Genomic DNA, 24,609 nt, shown 5'->3' with positions numbered 1-24,609 from the left:
ATCTGGTAAGATAGATTTAGGTAGTGTTTACTTTTCGGATTTGAGTAAAAATCCTGAGAGTGGGAACCTATGGATAGAGAGTATAGAGTTTCAGTGAGAGTAAATTGTTTACTTACACTGGAATAGAGTGTGAAATAGAAATCAGAATCTCATTTATGTGTTTACCTTGTCTTGAATTGAGAGTAAATTATTTTAAATTATAATTTTGTCATTATTTAAAGAATTGTAGTTTTAACTATAAAGTGAATAAAAATATATATTTATAAAATAAACTATTTATTTTATTAATAATTTTAATTATACAAAATTAAAAATAATTATTAATATTCTTATTTATGTAAATTAAAATTTTTATTAATTTTAATTATGTAAATAAAAAATTATTTATAAGAGCAATAGAAATGAAACATTATTATTAATAATATAGTACAAAAATAATATTTTATTAGAATAAACTATTTATTATTATTAATTATTAACATTAAATAAATATAAGAATATTATATTTTCAAATAAAGATAGTAAATAGTAACATTATTAATTGTATATGAATACAATAATATTATGTTGAAGTAATTTTAACTTATAATCAATGTAAATTATTAACTAAATATAATATTATTATTTATATAAATATAATACTATTATTTTTAAGCTAATGTAACATTATTTTATTTAATAAATATAATTATTCTCACTCCCCTCTCTCGTTCCAACAAGTAAACACAGTATTAAAGAATGTTTATTTCTTAGATTAAGGAATGAGGAATGAGAATGATAATGAGAATAAATTGATATTTTTGCACTTAAAGAAAATTAAATATTCCTTTTTAGCTATTTAACTATTAATTGATATTATTATTATTATTATTATTATTATTATTACAACATTATAACTATTGTTATTATAATGAAATAATAGTTATAATTATTGCTATTACAATTATTTTTTTCTCTCTAACCAGCATTTTTCTTTTGTCTTTTCTATTTTGATTTTCTTTATTTGGTTTTATTAACTTCCTTCAATGTAATATTCTAATGATCTTCTAAATGGTGTCACTTTGATGTTTGGATCGAGATAATGTGCTCATGTTAAAAGTGGTTGTGTCAACTCCAACGATAGTGTGTGGATATTTTAATGATCCATTGGTGATAGACTTTATATACGCTTTCTAAAAAATTATTTGGATGATATTACTTTTGATGAGGCAATGGACTTGCCATTTGGCTTTCACCTTGCTAGTGAAATTAGTTTCTTTTCGTTGATTGTTATGTTGTATTTGATACGTATGGTGTCATGCTGGTTTCCCAGATTCTTTATATCTCAAGGGTTTGTAATCAGGTATAAGACTGTTAGTTGTTCTAGTTCTTTTTGTTAATTGTATTCTTTTGAGGCACTTTTGTGATATGATTATTTTAATTTCCATTCAAAAGAAAAAGAATGACAAAATATTACAATTATAGACACTAAAATGTGGTAGATAAAATGAGGTATAGAGGGAACGACTATTTAGACCTACTATACTATTAAATAAATATATATACTAATTAAGCTCACTATTAAAATTAAAAATTAAAAATTTACTCAACAAGCCTATTTAAATATTCAAAATACTCTTCTTAAATAAATTAATTTTGTTTATGCCCCTTCAACTAAACAAATGACTAAAACTATAATCAAAATTTTCTATTTTATTAGTCTATATGTTTGGGGTGAAGAACACATCATGACTTGGAACGCACGAGTAGAATGAGCTCCTCTCGGCCTAAAGCAATGCCTCAAGGAAAGTCATCCCCAACGAGATGTAAGGCTAGTCGCATGAGTATAATTGGCTGGAGGGCATATGAGGAGAGACCAGAATCGAGTTGGATCGAAGACTTGGTCAAAGGTCAGCACATGGCACGAAACCCAGTCAACGACAGTTACCAACATGTGGATTTCCCCAAAAGAGCTCGGCCAAACCCACTCAACAGCAGTTACAACCCATTCACCCACGATTATGCTATCAACCCAACAATGATCGTGGGGGAAAAAGAAGCCAATAATTCTAATTGGGTATAAAAGCTACAAAGAACGAAGGTAAAGGGGGTTAGACAACTTTTTACTTGATTTTCATTCACACACACTCTCTCAATAACTCTCTGGACTTGTCACTTTTCCTTTCTAAAATTAAGCTTTCGCATTCCAATTAATTATAATAAAGCCACGGGATTATGGCATAAGTTTTTCCATTTAAAAAAGCTCGATTACTGACTTGAGCGCTGAAGGGTGTTCGTCGGAAAAACATCTGGTGCCTATTTAATTGAGTATTGTGTAGGGATGACAATTGTACCCGTAAACTCGCCCAAACCCACCCGCTGCAGGTAATTTTACCAGTTGCGTGCGGGTTTGGTATTACAAACTAAAACCCGCACATGGATGCGGGTGGGTTTAGTATTAACCTTATATCCGACGGATACCCGCGTGGATATCCCTTCACTGCTAACAACGACACGTCGTGCTGTTGCAGTGGCCTAGGTATTGTTGCTATTGCAGCCAATTTTGTGGTTGTGGAAGGTGCGAAATTCATATGCCTTTCCTAACAAAATGTCACATATAAAAGTCAATCTCAATAGAGTTGGCAAAAAATTTGTAACTGATATGAATAGTTAGGTTGCAAAGTGAAAAATAGCTTACAGTTCGTAAAAAATCTACTAATTTTGTTGCTTTTAAGTTGATATTGTAAATAGTTAGCCTAGTGTAAATTGTCTAACTGTCTAAGTGGGATATTGCCAAATTCCCTTGCTAATTTTTCATCTTATCTTTGTTATAAATATGTCAGCTAATCCAATATTTGTTCCATCCCAACAGAAATTGAGAACTTGAAAATTTTAATCATAATAGCCACTAAACAATGTATCCTCACAGGAAGCATACCAATTTCCGTTATTATTGCTTTTGAGTTATTTTTGTGGTCGTGGAAGGTGTTTGTTCAAAATTAGCATGTTGCATGCATAATTTTATGCTTTCAGCTATTTGGCACCATTTAAAATCAGTTAAAACAACATGTTAATTTGATATAATTTAATTTAGCATGTTTAAAATCAGCATGCATAATTTTGTACTTTCAATTAGCTTAACTTGTTAACCTAATACGATTCAAAATTAGTATTATTGTATATTGATTTAAAATCTGTTGAAAATTTTAAGGTAAAAGATGAAGCAAGCCTTTGATCTCAATGACAATAATTAGCCTACAACAAGAACAAAAATTCAGATAGCTTCAAACCAATCTCCAATAACATGTGAAGAACTTGCAGACATTGAGGTAGCTTACCCAAACTCCAATTCCAGAACATGAAAAAGAAATTGCTTGTAGTGAGACTGAAAATAGTAAATTGACTAGTGATGTTTGAGAACACTTTAAAGGACAAAAAGTTGGTGGGAAATTAGAATATGTAGATGTTTGCAACTACTGTAATACGAGATTAAGTGCGAAGCGTAAAAATGGCACCAATCATTTACACACTCATATGGGATTGTGTTTTATGCTGTCGAATCAAACAATTGAGTCAATTCAAAGAAAGAGAGTGGAAAATGTAAAGTATCCACATTTTCTTTTAATCAAGAGACTTCATAAAAGAGCTTGCAAATATGATAATTATTCATGAGTATCCACTGAGTATGGTTGAACATTAGGCTTTTAAAAGGTTCGTTGGTTCTCTCCAGCTAATGTTTAAGTTTGTCTCTCGTAACACACTAAAAAGTGACATCTTGAAAATTTATGAGTATGAGAGGGCCAAAACAATGAGCTTGTTAGACTCAAATCGAAGTAGAATTACGATTACTACGATATGTGGACTTCTAGTAACCAGCAAAAGGGATTTATGGCTATAACATCACATTTTATCGATGATAATTGGGAGCTGCAAAGTTTTATCATTAGGTAGTTTCTACACTAAATTACTAAGTCTATTTTATTTTTAAATTTTATACTTATTGCATGATATTAATAATTTTTTTATATTTAGGTTCTTATATGTGATGTGTCCATATACTGCTAAGGTACTCTCTGAAGCTTCGGTGTCATGTTTGCTTGAGTGGAACATTGACAGTAAGTTATCTACTTTGATTGTCGATAATTGCACCACAAATGATGCTATGATTGATATCTTGTTGGAAAAGCTTTCTAGTAGTTCACTTTCGTTGAATGAAGATTTATTTTACATGCATTGTGCTACTCATATATTGAATTTAATTGTAAAGGAAGGGATGAGTGTGATTAGTGATAGTATTGAGAGAATTCGTAATAGGTTCTATTTTGGTATGTCACACCTAAAAGACAAGAAACATTTTATGGGAGAGCTCGTAAATGTAATATTCCTTGTAATAACAATATGGTTCAGGACTGTAAGACTAGATGGAACTCTACATATTTAATGTTTGATAGAGTTTTGGTTTTCAAATAAGTATTTCCTCATTTGAAACAACGAGAACCGTTATACAAATCTTTACCCACTGAAGAAGATTAGGTTTTTGCTAAAGAAATTCGGGATATATTTTCTATTATACAAGTGAAAAATCATATCAATATAATTTTTAAATTATAACAGTTAATGTTTACTCAACATTTTAAGTGTTGTAGTGTTCAAGTTAGAGTTGCGTAACCTCAATTTCAAACATGCCCCTTAGTTTGATTCACTAAAAGCTTAACAAAAAGATAGGTTGCAGTAGACAATAATGCTTTATTTAAGAATTTATTAAAAGGTATACAATACTTAAAATGAAGTGACACAAATGAAAAACGAAATTTCACTTCAAAAGCCTTTTATTGAGCATGTGTTTAATTGTTCATTCATTCCATTATATGTCGAAAACATATTTTTTAAAGAATAGAAGTAATAAAAAAGTTTCATTTGCGAAAGTAGCACACTTACCATTTCTCTTATTCAAAAGCCTTTTATTGAGCACGTGTTTAATTATTCATTCATTCCATTATATGTCGAAAACATATTTTTTAACAATAATGCTATATATCCCAAATATTGATCCCAAAACTCATCCCAAGTGATGTGGCAGCTGATATGGTATCCAACTTATAAATTTATTCTAAATTAAAATAGACCCCTCTAAAATACTTTATTTTAAAGTAAATCCCTTTTACAATTAAAAGTCTTTTGCTCTATCGTTTTTGGGCTGGCTACAAACTGAACGAACAGAGACGAATAGAGAGAGAAAGTTCAGGGAAAGCAAAGTTTTCGATTTCTTCTCACTCATGACAAGTTCGTTCTTTTACCAAACTATTTTACTAGCACTCAACAATATCATGTATTTATTGATTCCTTTTTGTTTATTTTTTATTATTTATCATGTATTTACATTATTTTTTTGTGATTGAGATAGCATATTTGGGTCAAAAGAATAAGAGGACTGATGGCGGTGTATAGATTTGGTAAAAGATGGTTGTATTCGGTGGTAACATGTTGAAGATCACTTTTTTTTATTTTGTTTCACCCTGATTTTGCCGAAAAAGTACATTATCAGGAGCTTGGAAACTTTGCATTTAACCAAAATAATTTATTTTCAAAGCTTTCCTTTTTTTTACTTTAATCTCAAAAGCAATAACTTAATTTGGTTTTATTTTTTTTAGTTCCCAGGTTGCATATGAAGTACTCCAAAAGATTTTGTGATATTAGTTAAGAAGAAAGGTGAATTGATTGTTATAGTATCTAATGACACTGAAGTTGTGCACAATGATGAGCCTCATTTTTTGCATCAAGGTTATTGGGAATTTGGCCTTGACTACTAAAGCAACTGAAATAAGAATGATTGCTCCAGTGGTTCAGCTTGTGTGTTTTGGAGAACAAATTGTCTAGTTATCGGCATTAATTTTTAATGCCAAATTGCAGTTCATAGAGCAGACAGTGAGGAGGTTGCACAAGCTGAAGTGCTCTCTGTGCTAGAATGGGCAAGAAAACAGAGTTATATGACAGAAAGTTAGATTTCGTCCAGTGATTATTCATATTCAATAGTTAGTAGCAATTAACATAGGGAAGAAAATAAATTAATATGGTAATTTATTTCAATGAAACCCAAGAGAATGGCTTCTTCTGTAAACTCAATATGTACTGAAAATTAATCTACACTTAATTAGCTTTGCCATTCGAAGAGAAATTTCAACAATATTCATTCGCATTATTATAAAAAATTGAAAATGTACTTCATTCCTAACTAAAATGTTCACTCTTTTTTTCTTTTAAAGGAAAATTCATTAACTATAAGAACATAAAATCACAAAGACATAACATATAGATTGTCTTGTTACTATAAAATTGCAATAGCTCAACCTATAATCATCCATGCAATTAAAAATCCATAATTCATCATAAATTTCAAAGCAAAAACTGAACTGTGAAAGTAATTTAACAATAATCTAACAGTATTGTTTGATAACATAATGTTTTCAAATAATTCTCGTACTCCCATCTTTTTATGTTTGGCTTCTTGCTAGATATTTCAATCTCTTTACAACTCTCGAGTGACCTGCATACGTTACAAAGGATTAGTTAAAAAGAAAAGGCTAAAGATTTGTAACTATGAGAAAATATATTATTTATTTATCTATGTAGTACCCTAAATATAAAAAAAAAATGACATCAATCTAATGACAATAAGAATAACATACTCCTTATAATTATATACCAAGAAAAAAGAATAAAAACATATTACCTGCATTGGATTATCAGAAGTAACCATTGCATGAGTGGTGTTGTTCTCCAATCCATATCTTTGTGTTTCACTACTTATCATTTGAGATCCCTTGAATAAAATAATATGTAGGAATTATAAGTACTGTATAATAAAATATTTTATAAGCATTTTGGATAAAATTTATTAATTTCATACCTTGGTCGTTTTCTTTTGCTTTTTTCTCTTAATAATTTGCTCAACCTTAGACTGCCTTCGTTTGTAAGGTGAACGACCTTTACTTCTAATTGCTAGTGGAGAAAGAATTTTACCATTATGATTGCCACGAACCTCCCCATATTTTGTTGTGCCATGAGCTATATTACTTCCACGTTGACTAATTTCACCCCCACCTCCATTTAGCATTAGTTTTGCTTTCAATCATCTAATACCTCCAACACCATATTGCAATTATTCTCATTATTAGTCGCTAGTTCAGCTACATCATAAAAAAAGTTGCACATCTTATCAAATCTGAGTCCTTCAGGTTTTGTGCTCCAATTGTCATTACTTACTTTCACCTTAGTGTGACATCTTTTTATATCCTTTCTCCATCGCCTCAAAATATACTGTTCTGGAATAGAAAATATTTCTTTATGAATAAGCACTGCAATTATGTGTCGACATAATATTCCCTTAAACTCAAATAGTCGACACTTACAATTAATCTCACAATTAACCTCATTAAAAGAAACTTCAAAAGGGTCACGACGATGATTCTCTCCAATTTTAACATCTTCAACTACTACAAACTTTGAAGTTAAAATATTTGTTTAACATGAAAATATCTCACAAAAGATTTTTCCTTTTAACTCTTGCTGAAATTCTCTGAATTTTTCCATTGTATAAGTATCTCGGAATTGCTACTCCATGGCATAATGAGTAACACAAGGGATATTAGAATTCAAATAATTAAAACCAGCATGATTTTCTTTTTCCACCTTGTCCCGTAGTGCATTTCCATATTGTTCAACAAATTGTTTTATAGTAGTTTTTGAATTTACATACCCATCAAAGAATGCATGCATACTCTCATTGCGTTGTGTTGTGGACATTCCTACCCAAAATATATCATTCACATATGTTGGAACCCAATGTTGCCTCTCATCATACAAGTTTTGCAACCATTCGTTGTTATGAAGATTATATTTTTCAATGAACACCATCCAACGTTCATCAAAATCAGAAGGTATTAAAGAATCATAAACAATATTCTGCATAGTCAACTTGATCACTTCATATTTCTTGTAACCTTTCAATTTTTCTGGAAGCTTTTTCATTATGTGCCACAAACACCACCTATGTCACGCATGCGAAAAGACAACTTTAATCGCCTTATGCATGGCCTTATCTTGATAAGTGATTATGGCATTTGGAGCACAACCAGACATGCATGTAAGCCAAGATTGAAAAAGCCATACATATGTGTCAATGTCCTCGTTAGAAATCAAACCACATCCTAATAATGTTGATTGTCCATGATGATTGACCCCAACAAAAGCAGCAAATGGCATATCATATTTATTTGTTAGATATGTTGAATCAAAAGTAATAACATCACCAAATTCTTTATTCGCTGTTCTATTTCTTGCATCAGCCCAAAATAAATTTTTCAATCGAGCATCTTCATCTAAATCCACCATATAAAAAAAATTGGAGTTTCCATTTTGCATTTTTAAAAAATAATCAAGAACTGCAGAAGCATTACCATCCCCAAGCCGTAAGCGCCTTACTTTGTCTAAATGATTCCTACAATCTTTTTCTAGGAAAGTTAAATTCTCATGTCCTCCTGCTTCAACCACCAAAGAATTAAAGCTTTTATTCGGTCTTATTCTTGCTTGATCATTCAAATCCAACTTTCTTTGAACAAACAACTTCATTACCCTGTTGGTTTTCAGAAAACGAGCCTTACTTGGTGTGTTTAACTCATGATTATGCTCATATGTAATGGATCTGACCTCCCACTTTCTGTCGAAGCATGATGTTGCCCTTACTTTTGAAATATGAGTGTGCAACCCAAGAGGGGGGGGTGAATTGGAATTTTAAAAATTATCCTAGGCAAACCACACAACAATTCAATCTAATGCCTTAATCAATTCGAAAACAATAAATTCAAATAAACACAATATTAAAAGAGTAAGGGAAGAGAAAACGAACACAAGGATTTTTACGTGGTTCGGCTATCCCCGCCTACGTCCACGCCTCCAAGCTCACCCGCTTGAGGATTTCACTATCCAAGCCTTTCCAAGGCTTCAACGATTACAATTGACTTCGAGGTGTCAATAAACCTTTACAACAAGAGATTATCTCTCCAATCTCTTCACTCTAAGTGTTTCTCACACTTGTACTCTCACAATTTGATGAGAAATGATAAATACAACAATGAATCTCTCTTTAAGAGTGGATATACAAATTATAGCTCAATGATGATTCAACAAATGATGATTTACAAAATGGAAGCTCAATATATGTTGTGTGCACTTGTTTATGCTTGCTTGAGTTACCAAAAATGAATTGGTTTTGAGTTTATATAGTTTGAACTCAAAAACTAGCCGTTACTAGTCGTTATGCACATTTTTTGTCGTAACCGGCTTGCCGTTTAACCATATCCGGTAAGCCGCTTTCGTTCTGGTGCTTACTGCCCCGTATCCGGCTTGCCGTTTATCAATATCCGGTAAGCCGCTTGCTACAGTAACTGCTACAGTAAAACATTTCCCAAAATTTATAATTTGACCCCAAAACTTTATAAAACTGTACTATAGCCCAAAACGTTATGAAACTTTACAAATAAGTCCAATTTCAGAATTTCTAAATAATGTTTTGTTTATCCCAAAACTTTCTGAAATTATGATATTACCAAAGATGCTATGACACTTTTCAAATAAGTCCTTTACCAAAATTTCAAGCAATACTTGTTTATTTCAAAGTTTTCAAAATTCTTTCAATTAAACCATAAACTTTGAAAAACAACCAATTTCATAAAATCATTTTTCCATTAAATATGAAACATTTATAATGTGAAAATAATGATTTATTTAAAAAGAATATTAAATAATTTAGGCTTAAAAGATTAATCATTCTTAATCTTGTTTGTTATCATCAAAATCAATATTATGGAAACATATATGTTAACAACTTTAACCTTACAATTTGTTTTGGATGTTGGTTGTAATTTAAAAGGATGGTTCGATAAAGATTTTGCCTTACCGCTGCGTGAATATGAAAATGTCACATATTTCAACTCTCCATCGTCTCCTTTGCTAGAGGTTCTTTTAATAATTTCGAATCCCATTATCTTTGCATACATCTTGTAGAACTCAAACAAATCTTGAGTTGTATCAAAAACCATGCCAATTTTTGGCTCAATAATTTCTTCTGCATTTGGTTCATTACTTATATCTTTCTCGTCATCAACCTGATTTAAATAAAGCAAAAATATCCAACTAATTAAAATCATCATCAATTAATACAAATTAGAAACATATTAATACAAGGTATAAAAAAATAAGAATAAAAATTAAAAAATTCACCTCATCAACAATGATTTCTGGGGAGTTTTCTATTTCTTTTGACTCCAAATCCGTCATCTCAACTGAAGGTTTTGTTCTTCCTAAAGTTCATGTCTCTGTTCATTCAATTTGCAGCCAAGCAATTCAAATTCCATCAATTCGATTTTTTTTTTTCAAGAAGTGCAGATTGTTGAGTGCTAATAAAATAGTTTGGTAGGAATTACAAACCTGTCATGAGTGAGAAGACTTTGCTCTCCCTGAACTTTCACTTTAATTTGCAGCCAAGCCAAAATACGATAAGACAAACCTATTCAATTTACAGCCAGACCAAATTTGCAGCCAGGCCAAAAACGATAGGGCAAAAGACTTTTAATTGTAAAATGGATTTACTTTAAAATAAAGTATTTTAGAGGGGTCTATTTTAATTTAGAATAAATTTATAAGTTGGATGCCATATCAACTGCCACATCACTTGGGATGAGTTTTGGGATTAATATTTGGGATATGTAGTATTATTGATTTTTTAAAGAATAGAAGTAATAAAAAAGTTTCATTTGCGAAAGTAGCACACTTACCATTTCTCTTATTTAAAAGCTAAAAATGAATGTTTACGGTATAAATACTTTTAAGCAATCTGTCACAAATTAGCTTGTAAATCATTTATCGATGGTATGGACCACTTAAGCCTAGTAATTGCTCATGTCTTGAGTGCTTAATACATCGATTGTCGATTGATTTTACTAATTTCAGATTTTGTGAGACTTATATACAATTGAAGAAGAGATTAAGGGAGTAAGGGAAAATATGAAATATTTCAGGGAGTTAATTGATAATATCCTTTATTGTTTCAGAAAGGAGAATTCTTTTTCTTTTTCCCATTAAAATTTAAAAAGAGAAAGTTTATCGCTTTATCTGTAGATATTATACACACACACACACACACACACACACCAAAAATGCTAAAAAATTATCATGCAATCATCTGTATTCTTCATATGCGTGAGTTTTGCTTCTCCTTAGCTTCTGCTTTTCTGGCTTCTTATTTCTTAATTGAATTTTGTCTTCTAATGCTAGCAATTTGCAGTTTCTCATGCAGCATTTCTTGGGTTCTGAAGTGGGTTGTGTTCAATTTTGCTCTAAGAATGTTAGTTGCTTAGCTTATTCATGTATTCAATGAACAGTTCAGTCATGCTTTATTGCTTTGAGAGGCTGAAAATTTTGGGGTCGTTATTTTTATGTTAATGTTGTTGATGAGCACTTCAATGGTTTTGTGTGATAATTTATTATTCATTGACCAAAACAACAAGTGTAGAACTAGAAGCTCACTTTTTGTACACAATTCATCAAGCTGTTTGATTCAATTTAGTGGCAAGAAACAAAGGCTTTGTGGGTTCATCCCAAATGCAAAAAAGGGTAGTGGAAATAAATATTCAAAGGGTAAGAGAAGTTGGTGGCAAAGGTTCTTTCTCGATGATGATGGGAATTGGTTTGGTTTGAAAGATAATGATTTGATTGAAGAGGAGAATGATATTTCTAGTGATGGGGAGTTATCGGAGAATGAGAAGTTTGAGGCGTGGAAGAGGAGGGCGGAAGCTATTGTAGAGTTGAGGGAAGCTCAACAAGATATGAGGAATGAAGAGAATAGGAGGTGGGAGGACTGGATTATGGATGATAATCATGGAAATGGTGCTGATTCTTCTTGGAGTCAAGATTTCGGTAATGGGATTTGGGAAGGGAATGATCTGAGTGAGTTGTTTCCTGAAAGGGGGTTGGTTGAGTCAGTAAGGGACTTGGTTCTTGGCACAGAAGAAAATGATATTTTGTACGAAGATCGGGTTTTCCGGTATGCTTCTACAAATTCGGTAAGTAATTATGTGTAATTTTGTTGTAATGTTCACTATCTAGTAGTGGTTGTTGGAAGAGTGTAACATGTCTTTCTGCCAATACGTAAATGGATGTTTACATTGAAGAATTGATCTAGCATTAAAAGAAAAAAATAAAAAAACACTCATTGGTACCTGGCCTGCATTGCTGTTGCTTTAAAATTAGTGAACTTATACAGTCAGAAATGAATGCCTGGGCAAGCTAATTAAACTTGACAACCTAAATCCCCTTGCCTTGTATGAAATATGCATCTGCTTCACCTGAAAATGTGCTTTTTCTTGTCCATTTTGTTATTTGTAAATTTATGCTTTTCTGGTGGAGCTTTGGAATTATAATGCTAGTTGCAGAGTTGATTAATGCAAAGAACATTTTATTTGTGCTTGCTGAGAAATCACTAGTCCCAAAATCTTTAGCTAATAGGAAACTGTGGCATTGCCCCTCACGTTCATTGCTGAAGTTTAATAAAATGAACTTTATCAGGTGGATCCAAATGCAACCAAATAAACATGTGGATTAGACATTCACAACGAACCGCAAACCTCTTTTATAACTGACTGGTAGAATGGAGGCTATGATACCATGTTGAGACACCATTAAGCCTGGCAATTCTCAAATATAGTGTTCAAACTCTAATATTAGTTATGTATGTTTGGTTGTTGAAAGCCTTTTAGAGAGGCAATACTCTGATATGTTATAAACTTGCGGAAAGACGGTATAACTAGGGCGAAGTTCGTAACTTCACTTAATAGTATGAATGAACTCAAAATAACATCTTTTCACTTCATGTGTCTTTTTAGTTTTAAATGGCAGCTGAGCCATTTCCTGTCAGTTTAAGCTCTTGGATTCATGGTGCTTCAATACTCCATTTCTTTTATTTTATTTCCACAACTGCCCCTTCTTCCAGATCTCACCACAATATCATCTATCTGATGTTTATGTTTTGAAAAGTTTAATGGCAGATACAGGTTAACTGGGGTGTATCAGGATTCTTCAAAACATTCCCCTTAGTTTCAGATTGTTAGAAGAAGGCCCTCAAATTTATGAAAATCTCTCTGGGAATTTCTCAAATTGTGGTAGGAATCCCTGCCACATAGGGGTTTTGATGTATTTTTGATCCACTTAGGCTGACCATGATATGATCTGAAAGTTGAAAGAGGCCAAAAGTATTTTACCTTTCACTTATTCTTTCTCTCTCTCTTACTGATTTATCTGTGCATGATTATAATGATTTCATTTCTTTTATAGAAGTCTATGAGAATTGATTTCTCAGCCCATTTACATGAAAACCGTATAAGCTCTGTATACAAATTCTAAGTGTTCACCTTCATGATATTTAAACTCTTCTCCTTTTTTCAATCAATAAAGTTTTCTTCATTTTTCTTGTTTTGTTAAATCTTGTCTGGGTTTAAAGTAATTATTTTTAGGGAATATTTAAAAAAGAAGCCAAATTCAGTATATAGCATGGAGGCTTTGTTAAGTGCTCTTTGCTCATGTTTTACTCCTGCAAGAGTGAGGAGAAGTTGATTGGTCAATTAGATAGAATATTTAAGGATGACCTGAGAGCTACAGTACGAAAATCAACAATCTCAATGAGGAGTAATGAGTGAGGAATAAAAATGATGGAACTTTCTATAACTTGTCATTGAATATTTACAATCATATCATGTCTGATGTTTTTGTGAGTTTCATATGATCTGAATTATGACGTACCATGTTTGATTTTGAATCTTTATGACTACCCTTGGCAATCATATACTTTTTCCTTTTAGCAGTTTGGATATCTTGACTAGCTGATAATTTGTCATTCTAGCAGTATTATATGACAAGATGGCCTAAGCAATTTCCCTGTTGTTTCAGGCTAAATTTTTGGCATTACTGATACTTATACCTTGGGCCTTGGACTTTGTGGTTCATGATTTTGTTCTCATGCCTTTTCTAGACAGGTAATCATTGAATTCAAGAATCATAGCTCAAGTATTTAACTTATGATCGCATAACAAACATACATAAGTATTATTCTTTGCCTAATTTATGTATTCTTCTATCTAATTTTTTGTGGGATAATCATCTAGCTGCATGCTTCTGCTGCAGATGTAATTAATCAGCTACTTGACACCATGTTAGTTACAATTCTTCCTTTTTTTTTTTGGGGGGGGGGGGGGGGGAAGAATTACAATTCTCCCTTAATTATTAATATATATGATATTTTTATGCCAATGATAAGTAAGAAATTATTCTAATTTAATTTTTCCTCTTGATAATTTTGGTTTTTCAGTGATTTCAAAAATAATCATCTTGTGTTAGGAAATTAATTAAATAAATTTCTTTTTCTACTTTCTTTTTGGAGATTGACCTGTTTCTTTTCATCTTAGCTCATTCACATTAGGGTTCCTACTCAACCAGAAGTTGCTGACACCAGTGTCGAAGTTGATCTTGTCGGCTGCCATCATTACCTACATTCTGTGCTAAACAGTTTATGAGACTCATAAAGATGTGTATAAGAACACATGGTTTTTGTTATTGTTGTTGAGTGTAGGCCTAATAAATTCAGCTAAAGGTATCTAGTAACCATTTTTTTTTGTACAGATATGTAAAGACTGTGCCACTTGCAGCACAGATGCTTGATGTGAGAAGAAGTCAAAAACTTGAGATGGTTAAGGTATTAAAAACTGAGAAAGCAAGATTCCGGCTTGAGGTTGAGATTGGAAAATCTCCTCCTCTTTCTGATGAGGAGGTTTGGTGGGAGTTACGAGATAAAGCGTAAGTTTGAGTTTTTTCTGTGCTCATTGTCGAGCTCACATACCTTATACTATCTCCTTTTTGTTCTTATTATTGTCGATTTTAGATCCTTTAATAATATTTCCCCAAAAACTTCTTCTGCAGTCTTTATTACATAAAGTTCAAAGTTGATTATAGTATTATCCTAATAAGTGCATTTATTCATCAGCTTTTGTTATTGCTTCGACAGGTTAGAGTTGAGAGATGAGAGGAGGTTAGAGAACCGTAAAGCATTTGCCAATTTATGGTCAGATTTGGTCTTTGGGATCTCATTATTCATTCTTTTATACTTCAATCAGAGTAAAGTGAGTTTGTTTTTATTCTTATCTTTCCTCATTTATTTTATTTCCTGAATCATTTTCATAGTAAAAGCATCACCCAGTTATTAGAGTTATCATTATCCTAGCTATTGTTGTACGGTTAATCCTTTTCTTCGTAGTGCTAAAGACACTTGTTGTAGGTCTAGACTTTCCCATAGTGCTGAAGGTTATGTGGCTGTTGATTGTCAACGCTAAAAATGATTTTTAAGTGTAATAGAATACAAAAACTAAATGGTAAATTAAAACAATAGTTGCTTGTCTTACCTGTGGCCCGGGGGGGTGGGGGGATTAAAAGAATTATACTGGATTAATTAGTGATTTGAGTTATATCCACATCAATTTAATTTGTGCAAGGGAAATAGATCAAAACATGTACAGTAGAGGAGCTTCGAATGTAACCTGAGATTTGCAATTCACCATCAGTGAGAAGTTTATCTTTTTTTCTTCTTGTTCCAGTTCCTTCCAGAATCTAGCTATTTTTAAGTCAAATAATTCTTTTCTGATCCACTGTTATTTCATTTCAAAAAGAGAAACAAAATGTAAACATTACAGGACCATCCAATTCGATCTGTGGAACAAACCTTCGGCGTTGTGGGTAAGGTAGAACATAAATGATGAGCCATAAGTCCAAGAAAGTGAATGACCATAAAAGAACATATAGAATCATTTTGAATCCATTTAAGCATGACCTTGCAACAAATTCAATTTACTTGCCTGCCAAAAGGTTATTTTGGGTTATTTAAGCGTAACCTTTCAGTAAATCAGGCGAAACAGTTTAGGTGTTATTTCTTCATTGTTATGAATGGGAAACAGTTTAGTGCGAATGTGTGGGTAGGGTTCATGCCCTTTGTGCTCCATGAGTTAGAGTAGCTCTCAATACTTTTTATCATCTGCTCTATCATGTTGTAAAAATTACTGCAGACTGAATTTGGCAACATTTCTTGATTTGCTGATTAAGCATGTAAAAATTTTCAGTTTAATGCTATAAAATTTTTATTATATTTTTTTAAGAACAACCCATGGTTGCTAAAAATTAGAGAAACTATGCTGATTATTAGCTGGCATGATGTCATCATTCTGGATTAGTTTGGTTACTTTGATCTTTCATCAAACATTATGGACTTCCTGTGAAAATTACAATGGGGTTGAAGTGATATGGTCTTCTCATGGTATATAACTCGAATGTTGGTGTTTCTCAAGCCTTCTGCTAGTTCATAAAACCATATGTTTTTCTTTGAAATTCGCAATCTGCATAAAAAATTTCTATTCTTGTTAACAATTTTATTCTTTTCTTGCTTCCCAATTTTGCAGGTAGCCTTGCTGAAATTTACTGGTTATAAAATAATAAATAACATCTCAGATGCTGGGAAGGCATTCTTAATTATTCTCGTTACAGATATTTTTTTAGGGTAATATTTTCTGCTCTTTACAGTGGATAACAAGTCCTTATCATTTACTAATGTTACTACACTCACTATTCCCCACAAAAAAAAAAAAAGAAGAAATTACTATACTCATTAGGTTGGCTTGCATTGAAGAGTGTTACAAAATTGAATATTCTCATGACAGATATAACTATTTTCTTCTCTGAAGAATTTCCTTCACTGTAAGAGAATTCCATCCATTGAATATTTTACAAATTAGAAGTTGATAAAGTCATTAAAGTTATATCAGTTCATTTAGCTTTTCTTGTAACCAAATGCCTAATACCTTGCAGGATTTTAGTTCTCTTTCTGATATAAATTATAAATAGTTTTTCCTTGTTCATGTTTATGCAAGTGAATTTTGTGCTTCTGAAAAATGAGAAAAGATTTTTATCCATGCAGGTATCATTCTGAATCTGGTTGGCAGACTCTGGTGGAGATAATTCTTGAGCATTATGGTATTGAAGCTGATGAGTCTGCCATAATCACTTTTGTCTGTGTGGTCCCAGTTTTTATGGATGCATGTGTGAAGCTTTGGGTATGTTCTGTACAATTTCTTGTGCATGTTTAATTGTTCTCATTTCTTATAGCTTACCATGCAACAAGATAAATTTATTAGGAAACTTTGAAGTGGCAAGTTCCCGTTGTACATTGTGCATCTCCTCTGGTGTGGTCAACTAGATCAGAATAATTCAAGTGGGATCCATAAACTGAGTTATTCCAATCAAGAGATTTACCAGAACCTTAACCTTGATACGAATGAAACTCGAACCTTCAACCTAATTAGAATTATATTTTTAGGATTCTTATTCAATTCAGAACTTTTGTTTCTCCACTATCTAATCAACCTTTAGATGGAAATTCCATTTAGTGCTCCGTAATAATTGAATGGGTGGCTTTCCTCTTATGTGGATCCTCTCTATATTTCGTAGCTAGCTTCTGATTATCTAATTGTGTTCTTTCTGCAGTTGTTTAAAAAACTTCCAGGGCTAGCCCCAAGGGTTTCAAATATATTCAAGGAGATGAGGCGTCACTAGAAGAATCTTTTAACCAGATCTTGCTATCCATTTGAGATAATACCAAACAAGGTGCATGTAGTATTACCAACACTAAAGCTTTTGCTCTTTGACATTTTCTCCTATGGTTTCTCCATTTTTTTTCTTTCTTAATTTATATTTATACATAGACATGCATGTATATTTGTAAGTACCGGTTGAAGATGAAATGAGGTCTCAAGTTTAGCTAAAATGAAGGTCACAATTCATGAGAATGTACGAGCTCATTGTTTACGAAATTTTTCGTGCTACAATGATTTGCAATAAAACATCCTGGTCGGTAGTTTTCTGTTCATGATCTTTCGCGACTGAATGTTTCGAGAGCTGTCAATTTTCATATTGATAAAATATTGCTTTGAATTATGTTCTTCTAGTGGATATTGTCATCGCAGTTTTCATATCTTTTGCAAAATGCATTCAAACTTTTGCTCTGCATGGCTGGTTCCATCCATATAAAGGGGATTCAGCTTGTGGGGCGTCAGGTTGGGTAATTCTTAGTTTTTGCCCCAGTGTTTTGGGCTATTTGCAACTGGACCGCGAAGATGCGTTTATTAGTGAAGACCCCCCTGGCGAGGTGACTTCGGTTAATTTTTCTTGTTGACTGTTAGTTGACCACGAAAGTACCAAATGTCCTTTAGCAAAATCAAGGCCTGAAGCCCCTGAAACCTGCACTCACTTTTGGCGCCAAAACTACAACTACCGTATTATGACAATTTTACCCCTCATGATTTCGTTTTATCTTCAGCAAACTTCCAGGACAGAATTATAGAAAGAAACATCTGGTCTTATAATCCTTTACCCCACTGACAATGACTCCGCCCAATTCTTTTGCTTCACATATCCGTCTCTCCAAAATCAAACCTAAAATAAAATGTCCAACGATATTAAACTTTAAGCTTCAACTAAACATTTCATTCAAACACCTTCAAAGCACTGTCATTGTGTCGATCAAAGGTTAAAGCAACCAACAATATTACATATTTTAAGAGTAATGCAAGATATTTTACCGTCTAAATTTCAATTTAAATTTTAATTGATACAACATTAATTTATTAAATGAGGGTTAAGTAATTTTATAAATTATGAAATATATTATTTAATAAATAAATAACGCATAATATTGAGATTATATATTAAGATTCTTAATATTGTCGATTTTTAATAAATTATTGATATTTTAAGTTTGACCTTTAACTTCATTGAAAACTGAGCATTTTCTGTGTAATTTTCATATGCTTTACGATTTTACCCTCCTCCAACTAACAGAGGTAGGGATGGCAATGGGCACCGCCCGCAGCGGGTTTGCCATTACCAAACCCAAACCCGCACAAAATTTAAATTACCAAACCCATCTGCAACCCGCAGCGGGTTTTAATTTTTTTACAAAAACCCACCCGCAGCGGGTTTTAACAATTACTAAACCCGCAATGGTATCCGGCGGATTTTTTGCGGGTTTCCGTATTTAAAATCACAAATGTTTAATATATAAATTTATAATAATAACCTCAAATTCCATATAACATACTCGATTTTATATTTAAATAATGTAAATGAAAAATTAAAATTTCCACATCAATTCAACACAAATTCTCAAATTTAAGTATAAATTACACAAATCCATTTAAAAAACACAAATTAGTATCTAAAAATAATAATTACATTTCATATTATCATTTAAAACAAGCTCCAAGAGAAGATATTCATTTCATTCACCACCATAAGCACCCATCCAACACAATGCCTATAATAATAATTAAGATTAATATTTTCAAATACTAATTCGAAGGAAAATACCTTTAGTTTTCTTTAGATTATGACTTTAGAATAGGATATAGGCCACATACACACATACACAACTTTGAGCCTTTGGCTATTTGGTAATTTAATTAATGACATTATTTTCTTTATACATTTTTAGATTAAAATTAAATTAAAAATATTTGAAAAAAATATTGCGGGTTTGGTGGATATCCATGCGGGTATCCACTGGATATAAAGTTAATACCAAACCCACCCGCATCCATGTGCGGGTTTTAATTTATAATACTAAACCCGCCCGCAATGGGTAAAATTACCCGCAACGGGCGGGTTTTGGCGGGTGGGTTTGGACGGATTTGCGGGTTTGCGGGTACAATTGCCATCCCTAAACAGAGGCCAAGTGGCCAACTAAACACTAAAATCACGTAGGGGGGTCTTCATTAATAAACGCATCTTCGCCATCTAGTTGCAAATAACCCAAAACACAGAGGACAAAACTGAGAATTACACCTCAACTCTTTTCAAAAACAAAACCCTAAACCCTGACTCACAGCCACTCTTACTATCCGTCTCAGTCAATCACTATCAATTCACACCGCCGGCGCTATCACTCCGTCACCTCACAGTCACGCCGTCGCCGGTGCCCCCTTCTTCTTATTCGTCCTCTTCTTCGAAACAAAGCTCTTGCTAAACAGAAGAAAAAAATGTTAGTTTTATTCGAAACTGCGGCGGGTTTTGCCCTTTTTAAAGTATTGGACGAAGGGAAGCTCTCTAAATTTGAGGTAAATTAATAATCTTTAATACAAACGCAATAACCTTGTTTCGCCATTTTTACTCTGCTATTGATTTTAACTTGGCGTTGCTTCAGGGTTTGGGGCAAGAGTTTAACAGGCCAGATTCTGCTAGACAGGTAATTTTCCCCTTTTTTAAGCTTGCCCTTTATATGAAATGTTTGAAACATATGGGAATTTCAAATGGGCATTTTTTAAAAATTTTATGCTTAACTTTGAGAATGAAAATCTAACTGTTCCTTGATATCCTACAACAGATTGTGAAGCTGAAAGCTTTTTCAAAGTTTGAGAATACATCAGAAGCTCTGAAAGCAGCTACATGCTTGCTGGAAAGCAAACCCACCAAAGATCTTCGTAAATTCCTGCGCGCTCACTGTGACGGTGAAACATTAGGTGTGGCCGATTCGAAGCTTGGAAATGCAATCAAGGACAAACTGGTTAATTTTTTTTTGTATTTTTTTTTTAATGTTGTTTGCTTCTTCTTTTGTGTTATAGTATTTTTTGTTTTTGCAGAAAATAGAATGTGTTCACAACAATGCTGTGATGGAGTTGATGAGAGGTGTGAGGAGTCAGTTGACAGAGCTCATATCAGGTCTAGCTGTTCAAGATATTCAACCAATGAGTTTGGGTTTGTCTCATAGCTTGTCTAGATACAAGCTCAAGTTCAGTGCTGACAAGGTAATTTTTGTATGTTAATTCCCTTTTCATCTGCTTATCATAAGTTAAAGAAGTTGTTTTCGTTCTTAATTGAAATTAATTGACTGACATTTTTATAAGTGAAAGGTCTATGGTTTGATCTGTGGGTAGATTATTAGGGTATTGAAAGGGATTCATATCTCGTGTTTTGCAGCCCAGTTACTGACTGTGTGTGTGAGGGCCTGGTTTATGTGTAAACATATGTGTGTGCTTTTGTGTAAATACTTACATATTTCTCTGCTATTTCCTTTCTGAAACCAATTGCTTGCCTTTTGTCCACAAAGTGTTAACAATTAATATACTATTATCTCTTTGTTTTTGTTTGAGGATTCAATTCTCTTTTAAGGACAAGTTGGTCCTAGATGAACTAAAATTCAATCACCGGTATTGTTTAAAATGTTAAATATTGTGTCTGCTTTGGCCAGCAAGGGGTAGGAGTATTTTGAGTTTTTGATTGTTAGATAAACATAATGGTCTTTTAGTCTAATCTTCTGACTTGGGGCTGAAACTCTAGTTCTGGTTCTTGTTTTAGGTGGATACAATGATCATTCAGGCAATTGGTTTGCTTGACGATCTTGATAAAGAGCTCAATACCTATGCGATGCGTGTTCGTGAGTGGTATGGATGGCATTTTCCGGAGCTTACAAAGATCATCCAAGACAATATCCTGTATGCTAAAGCCGTGAAGTTTATGGGCAACCGCACTAATGCTGCAAAGCTTGACTTTTCTGAGGTAGATTTTGGATTGGTTTACTTATGGTAATTGCGTAGTGTTCGTATTAAAGGTTTCAATTTCATTTGGTGACTTGCAAAATTTTTTAAAGCTATCTATTCACATGTGCCTTGTCTATTTGTTTGTCCTAAATTTAGGCCGATGTGACATTTTGGTTAGTGAACACTCCTACATAAACTTCTTTGTTTGAGAGTTTGTTACGGTGTAATAATATCATAGTTAAGTGATATAACCATTGTGTTGACATAAATTTAAATCTCTGCTTTTTTTTTCCCCTCTTTTTATTTTTGTAGAGGACAGATCAAGTTGGTCATTCTCATCATTTTATTTTTTTGCCTTGTCTGATATTTCTAGATTTTGCCCGAAGAAGTAGAGGCAGGGTTGAAAGAGGCAGCTATGATTTCCATGGGAACGGAAGTTAGTGATCTTGATTTGTTGAACATTAAAGAACTTTGTAACCAGGTTCTGTCTCTTGCTGAGTACAGAGCTCAACTGTATGACTATCTGAAAAGTAGAATGAATACAGTTGCTCCAAATTTGACTGCTCTTGTCGGAGAGCTTGTTGGAGCTCGCCTCATTGCCCATGGAGGCAGCTTGTTGAATCTTGCGAAGCAGCCTGGGAGTACTGTTCAGATTCTTGGTGCAGAAAAGGCTCTTTTCAGAGCACTGAAGACTAAGCATGCAACTCCCAAGTACGGGCTTATCTACCATGCGTCCCTTGTTGGTCAGGCAGCCCCAAAGCATAAGGGCAAAATTTCCCGGTCACTTGCGGCCAAAACTGCATTAGCAATTCGATGTGATGCTCTTGGTGATGACCAAGATAACTCTATGGGACTGGAGAATCGTGCCAAGGTATGCTACAAACATTTGATTCATTCTTGCCTACTTTTTGTTATGTGAACAAGTTTCTCACGCACAATTATTTGCAGCTTGAAGCACGGCTCAGGAATCTTGAAGGCAAAGAATTGAGTCGTGCTGCTGGGTCTGCTAAAGGAAAGCCTAAGCTTGAAGTTTATGACAAGGACCGAAAGAAGGGGCCTGGGGCAATGATAACTGCTGCCAAGGTCTGCCTTTTTACCTCTTTCCTTTCCTTTCTCAAATTTCTTTTTGGTCCTCCTAGAGAAGACTATGTTTGTTTAATCTGCTTTTTGCAGACTTATAATCCTGCAGCGGATTCCGTTCTTGGTCTAACGGAAAATGCTGCTGATGGAAATGAGGTAGAGAAAGCATCACAGGAGATTGTTGTCAGTGAAGAGAAGAAAGAAAAGAAAAAGAAAAACAGCAAGAAAGCCGATGACAAGGATGCAAATGGCGATGCCAAGGCAGAAAATGAAGATTCGGTTAAAAAAGACAAGAAAAAGAAAAAACAAGAAGCTGAGGCCGATGAGGAGAGCATCGATGCAGGGAAGAAGAAGAAAAAGAAGAGAAAACATTCTGAAGATAATGAAGAGGAGTCGGAAACACCAAGTAAGAAGGAGAAGAAGAAGAAGAAGAAGCGGAAAAATAAGGATTGATAGTTTCTGGGTAGTTTTGGTGACTGGAAACCTAACAATTTTTTTCAACTACTCAGGTACTTATGTAAAATTTGGTTTTTGTTCACTTCTTTTTTCAATTTTCCAGTTTCTATTGAATCTTTTTCCGTTTGATCTTTAAATGTAGTGTATTCAAGTACCAATGGTGTCCCAATGGTTGTAGTTGGAAGAGATTATCTCCCATGGAAGACTTTGTTATTACACCAATATTTTGCAATCAACTTATACGTTTGAAATGTTGTGTGCACTCATTGTGCGAAGATTAATTCTCACAATTTTGGTTATTCGGCTAGCAATGTAAGTTGAATTACTGGTTTTGGGCGTAGTCCGGAGAAAGCTAGCTATAATTTGTAAGGATTATGTTCAATCGTATCCCAACTCAATCCAGTTTGATCCAAGTATAACTCTCTACATTTTAGTTAGAGATAGCAAATAAGCCGGATGAGGTCGGGCCTGACTGGGCATTTTTAGACTTAAGCCCGGCCTTCGGGCTAGGTTTCTCGAAGCCTTAATTTTTTAAATTTGTTTGAAAGAAATAAGTTTTTAAACTATTTTGATAGTTGTAAAGAAAGAAGGGTAAAAGCTCATTTAGTCCTTATATTTTAAGATTAGTGTTCGTTTAGTCCTTGTATTTTTAAAAATGCCTCAAAACATTCATGCCGTTAAAGTATTGATACTCCTACCGTTATTTTTTATTTCTTTTGACTTACTTTTATAATATTACCATTTTATAATAATTTTTTTGTTTGGACATTAATAAAAAGAAATAATTAAATTACTAATTTCACCCTAAAAAAATTATATTAATTTTTAATTGTCAATAATTAAATTATTACTTTTTATTTCTTTTGGCTTACTTTTACAATATTACCCTTTTATAATAATTTTTTTTGGATATTAATAAAAATAAAATAATAAAATTACCAATTTAACCTTAAAAAATTAAAAAAAATTAATTTTTAATTGTCAAAAATTGTATGCAAACTACCAAGTGTGCAAATAGTGCTTGTAAAAAAATTAATATAATTTTTTTATCTTCTAGGGTGAAATTGGTAATTTAATTATTTTTTTTTAATGTCCAAAAAAAATTGTTATAAAAGGATAATATTACAAAAGTAAGCCAAAAGAAATAAAAAGTAACAGTAGGGGTATCAATACTTTAACGGCATGGATGTTTTGAAACATTTTAAAAAATACAGAGACTAAACAGACACTAATCTTAAAATATAGAGACTAAATAAACTTTTACCGAAGAAAGAAAGTAAATGTTTTTAGTTTGCCTTTTGGATTGAGTTGAGATTTTAATTATAAACGGGTTTATAAAAGAAGAAAAAGATGAAGAATGAGTCCGGGATTAAAATATTAAAGCCCAGCTCGGCCCTCCCACCATTGGGCCGGGATA

General features: G+C 32.8%; 2 protein-coding genes across 4 annotated transcripts; both read left to right on the top strand.

Moving 5' to 3' along the window:
* Window positions 1-11,101: 11,101 nt before the first annotated feature.
* On the top strand, window positions 11,102-17,992 carry LOC102608858 (chloroplast envelope membrane protein). 2 transcript variants are annotated; one of them, XM_052431428.1, is made up of 8 exons: window positions 11,102-11,235; window positions 11,321-12,098; window positions 13,978-14,063; window positions 14,707-14,880; window positions 15,089-15,203; window positions 16,530-16,627; window positions 17,045-17,180; window positions 17,611-17,992. In XM_052431428.1, exons 2-8 carry the CDS (start codon window positions 11,472-11,474, stop codon window positions 17,677-17,679), a joined length of 1,305 nt encoding a protein of 434 aa, XP_052287388.1. In that variant the 5' UTR covers window positions 11,102-11,235; window positions 11,321-11,471; the 3' UTR covers window positions 17,680-17,992. The 2 variants fall into 2 exon arrangements, with proteins under 2 accessions (XP_052287388.1, XP_006468098.2); XM_006468035.4 differs by having other exon boundaries at window positions 11,165-12,098.
* Window positions 17,993-19,998: 2,006 nt separating this feature from the next.
* Window positions 19,999-23,467, top strand: LOC102607893 (probable nucleolar protein 5-2). 2 transcript variants are annotated; one of them, XR_369496.4, is made up of 9 exons: window positions 19,999-20,237; window positions 20,324-20,365; window positions 20,504-20,683; window positions 20,760-20,924; window positions 21,475-21,675; window positions 22,030-22,527; window positions 22,605-22,739; window positions 22,830-23,245; window positions 23,335-23,467. XR_369496.4 is itself a non-coding variant. In XM_006468031.4 (8 exons), exons 1-8 carry the CDS (start codon window positions 20,160-20,162, stop codon window positions 23,187-23,189), a joined length of 1,659 nt encoding a protein of 552 aa, XP_006468094.2. In that variant the 5' UTR covers window positions 19,999-20,159; the 3' UTR covers window positions 23,190-23,467. The 2 variants fall into 2 exon arrangements, 1 of the variants encoding a protein (XP_006468094.2); XM_006468031.4 differs by having other exon boundaries at window positions 22,830-23,467.
* Window positions 23,468-24,609: the final 1,142 nt, after the last annotated feature.

This window comes from Citrus sinensis, chromosome 7 (genome assembly GCF_022201045.2).
Source record: "Citrus sinensis cultivar Valencia sweet orange chromosome 7, DVS_A1.0, whole genome shotgun sequence".
NCBI classification, from domain to species: domain Eukaryota; kingdom Viridiplantae; phylum Streptophyta; class Magnoliopsida; order Sapindales; family Rutaceae; genus Citrus; species Citrus sinensis.
The sequence above is the reverse complement of the archived record's forward strand: the minus strand, read 5'-3'. Positions and strand labels throughout refer to the sequence as shown.

What these genes read in the sequence shown, in the direction of transcription:
- LOC102608858 (XM_052431428.1), top strand. Translation starts at nt 11,472, where the DNA reads ATGTTAATGTTGTTGATGAGCACTTCAATGGTTTTGTGTGATAATTTA. An exon ending in TGGGAGTTACGAGATAAAGC is followed by an intron (nt 14,881 to 15,088) that starts GTAAGTTTGAGT and finishes TTGCTTCGACAG; the next exon opens with GTTAGAGTTGAGAGATGAGA. An exon ending in GTTACAGATATTTTTTTAGG is followed by an intron (nt 16,628 to 17,044) that starts GTAATATTTTCT and finishes TTATCCATGCAG; the next exon opens with GTATCATTCTGAATCTGGTT.
- LOC102607893 (XM_006468031.4), top strand. Translation starts at nt 20,160, where the DNA reads ATGTTAGTTTTATTCGAAACTGCGGCGGGTTTTGCCCTTTTTAAAGTA. An exon ending in ATGCAATCAAGGACAAACTG is followed by an intron (nt 20,684 to 20,759) that starts GTTAATTTTTTT and finishes TTGTTTTTGCAG; the next exon opens with AAAATAGAATGTGTTCACAA. An exon ending in CAATGATAACTGCTGCCAAG is followed by an intron (nt 22,740 to 22,829) that starts GTCTGCCTTTTT and finishes TGCTTTTTGCAG; the next exon opens with ACTTATAATCCTGCAGCGGA.